Here is a 3,328-nt window from a genome sequence, read left to right as displayed (position 1 = left end):
CCTTTCCTCCCCAACTTGCTTTCATGGTCATGATGTTTGTGCAGGAATAGAAACCCTGACTAAAACAGCTCCATATCTTAACATTCTGTTACCAGTGATGACTGGGGGTGGGAAGCTCTCCTTGTGGTAAGCACCCCTAGGGACTATGAAGTAAGTTCTGTAAGCATCCCTAACAGCCCCTGCTCTCATTAGCAGCCAAGTTTGACATACTGTAGAGAGGAGTACTGGAGTGGAAGGCAGGAAATCTGGGGGGTAGATCTGTCGCTGACTTACATGACTGTGGGCAAGTGAATCCCTCAGGCCTCAGTTTTCTTGTAAGCAGAATGAGGATAATAATGCATGGTGCACTCACCACGTCTAGCATACATGCCAATTTATCCAAGTGTGATGAGCTTAGTGAGCATAGCTTTGAGAGGGGCCTTTGAGTTCATTTTGGAAGTACAAGATATTATCTACTATAGTCCCAACAAAACTTAAGTACAGAGTCTCTCCTTTTCCCTCCTAGGCTTAATTTAATCAAAGTAGTGCTAAGATAAAGTGACATTTTTCTGTATCATTTGTCAGTTCCCATCACCCCAGAAGAAGAGAGAAGGCACAGAAAAAATGGGGACAAAACATGCAAATTAAATATAAGAAGGTTGCTGGCTGAGGATGTGGCTCACCAAGTCTATGAGTTTGGTGACAGGAACTTCTCGGATTGGTCTTTTCATTCGGCACAAAGCCTCCAATGAGGTTCCAAAGCAACTTGGAAGGTAATTCCCACTGATGGTCAAGAAGTAATCTTTTCCTCGATCCAAATGGAGGACAAGAATATCTTCAATCTTATCTTCACCGGAGTTCAGGATGGTTACAGTGTCTTTGCTGACATATACATCAAGGGAAATGTCTATTGTCTCGTCTGAAATGAAAGAGGTGGTGCACTGTACCACAGAGCTTTCCCGTGGAAAAGCAACTCTCCTCCAAAACAAAAACAATACCACCAAGGAACAACAGGGAGAGCTGGGACACACAGAAGAGGTCTCACCAAGATCAGGACAGTGCAGGTGAGAGACAAGTGATTAGAGAACAAGAAGTTAAGCCAGGGTGGACGGAGGCTTGAGGAGTTGTGTGTGGCAAGCAGACAGTGGGAAAGGGGAAACTCACTTGGCTCCAAGTAGCCCTCAAAAGGTTCAGCTCGAAGCCATGGCTTGCAGTATTGGCTGTCATTAAGCTTAGGGATGAAAGAAAAATGGCAGGGAACCTGTCCATTGTTGCTGATCTGGAACTTCTCCTTTTGCAGCTGCCGAAACTTCACATTCTCAAACATAAACTGGGGAATAACAAACAGACAGGCACAACCATGCATTCATAGTAGGGAAGTAAGTTGGATTATTTGTAGACAAAATGAATCAAGAATAAGGTACTTATTAATCAGATATATGACTACCACATGTACTCACAGAACGAGACAACTTCCTAGCATTGACTCTCATACATTATTTAGCTCACGCCAGCAGAGAAGGTGTGTTAGGCAGTTCTTGACCCTGATCAAGGCTACTCTGATTGTTCCAGGGATCCTGAGAGGAACATGATCATGGTCCAGGGTGCTCATTCTTTGACTGAGCTCTGTTCCCCCAAACACATGAACTAAGCACCAAACAAGAGTAACTAATCCAATGGCCTCCAAGCTGTTAGGTGCTACTGTAAGAGCTTATCATGTATTATTTAACTCATGTGATCCAGAAAGGGGAGCTGAATCTCTGAGAGGGTGTGCCACATCATGTGTTCCTGCATCTACCAAGCCGCAAGTGAGACTAGGACGCAGACAATATGACGCTGGTGACAATGATTTTCATCTTGATGCCCTTTTAAGTAACATGGATTCCTTAGTGTTGACTACAACGGACAGGAGACAGGAAGCTGTGCAGTTTTGCTCACCTCTCTCCTGCTAAGGTCTAATGAAGGAAGGAAGTCATTTTCCATTCTGTCCATAATGCGTACAATATCTTCAAAGACCTTCCGATACCTCCGTTCATCCACAACCTTCACCTAAAGGGGAGGAAGGCACCATTTTCAGCTTCACATGCATGTAGCTTATGTTCATCAGAGATTATGTAATAATCTAAAAGTGGGCATTACGGGAACAGCTTTAAAATAAACTATAGTATGTTCAATGCCCTCAAAAACTTTATCATCCTGCCTCACCCATAACCCTATCACTCAAAGCTCCTGAGTCAGGGGATTAAAGGCATGGACCTCTACCACCTAGCTGTCTCTAGCAAATATTAAAAGTCACTAAAAAAAAACCCTAAATTAATAGGTACTATATAGATAATAGGCATTATAAAAAAATACACTTTAGGGGAAAGGTAAGGTTAATTAGCTAAATTTCTGGAAAAGTTCAATCTGTAAGAAGCTTGATAAGAGTACATATTTTGTGAAGATTTTTCTTTGTTCCATTGTTAATTATCTGACTGTAGAGAAAATGGGATAATTGCAGTAAAAATGATTTCTTGCAATGTATAAAATGACAGCTAAAATGCATTCACTGCTATTTTTTAAAACAGGCATAAAATAGTAAAAGTGTAGAAAAATATGATTAAAGCATTTGAGTCCATTACTTGCCATGGACATTTGCAGGAATCAGATAACTGCTCACACTACAGAAAAGGGACTGTATGGTGTTAGTAAGTGCAACTAAACGCCACTTTAGAAAAAGGTCACCACAAAATGTCTTAGAGTAAAACCATGACAACAGACAAGTCATTTGAACTAACGAATGGGTTAAGAAAGTTTTCAGGTGACACAGGACTTCCAATGTCCTGATATTGCTGTATTTTTTTAAAATATTAAAACCTTATACAAACTAATGTTACAATTTAGTACAAGTAGTAGCATATCATTGTTATATATTTGGGACATCAGTTTCCTTTTTACCCGAAGTCTAAAATTTCACAAAATGCCATGTTGAACAGATTCATGCAAACCCCTCAGCTCCATTGGAAAGGAGGTGATTTTTAAAGTCCTTGGGTTTATATCTCTTCCTCTGTGAAATGGCAACTATTTAAGTGAGCACTGTTGTGGGAAGTAAAGAAAGAACCCTGTTTGGAGAGATGGTTCAGCTGGTAAGAGCACTGACTGTTCTGCCTAAGGTCCTGAGTTCAAATCCCAGCAACCACATGGTGGCTCAAAACCATCTGTACAGCTACAGTGTACTCATATACATAAAATAAATAAATAAATATTAAAAAAAACAAAACAAAGAAACAAAATCTTTATCGAGATTTAGCAAGGGCAGGTAGCACTAGAGTTAACCAGATGGTGGGGGGCAAGTGTAAGAAAATAAACA

General features: G+C 40.6%; 1 protein-coding gene across 1 annotated transcript in view; it reads right to left on the bottom strand.

Annotated features, from left to right (window-relative positions):
* Ocrl (OCRL inositol polyphosphate-5-phosphatase) overlaps positions 1 to 3,328 on the bottom strand; it is a 57,288-nt gene that overhangs the window by 14,562 nt on the left and 39,398 nt on the right. The window contains exons 16-18 of the mRNA XM_031372748.1: positions 1,918 to 2,028; positions 1,144 to 1,309; positions 663 to 898 (exon numbers count right to left, since the gene is read on the bottom strand). Coding sequence (XP_031228608.1) covers positions 663 to 898; positions 1,144 to 1,309; positions 1,918 to 2,028 — 513 coding nt within the window. The remainder of the gene's footprint in view (positions 1 to 662; positions 899 to 1,143; positions 1,310 to 1,917; positions 2,029 to 3,328) is intronic.

Source organism: Mastomys coucha, chromosome X (genome assembly GCF_008632895.1).
Source record: "Mastomys coucha isolate ucsf_1 chromosome X, UCSF_Mcou_1, whole genome shotgun sequence".
NCBI lineage: Eukaryota > Metazoa > Chordata > Mammalia > Rodentia > Muridae > Mastomys > Mastomys coucha.
Note: the sequence above shows the minus strand (reverse complement) of the source record. Positions and strands in the feature narration are given on the sequence as shown.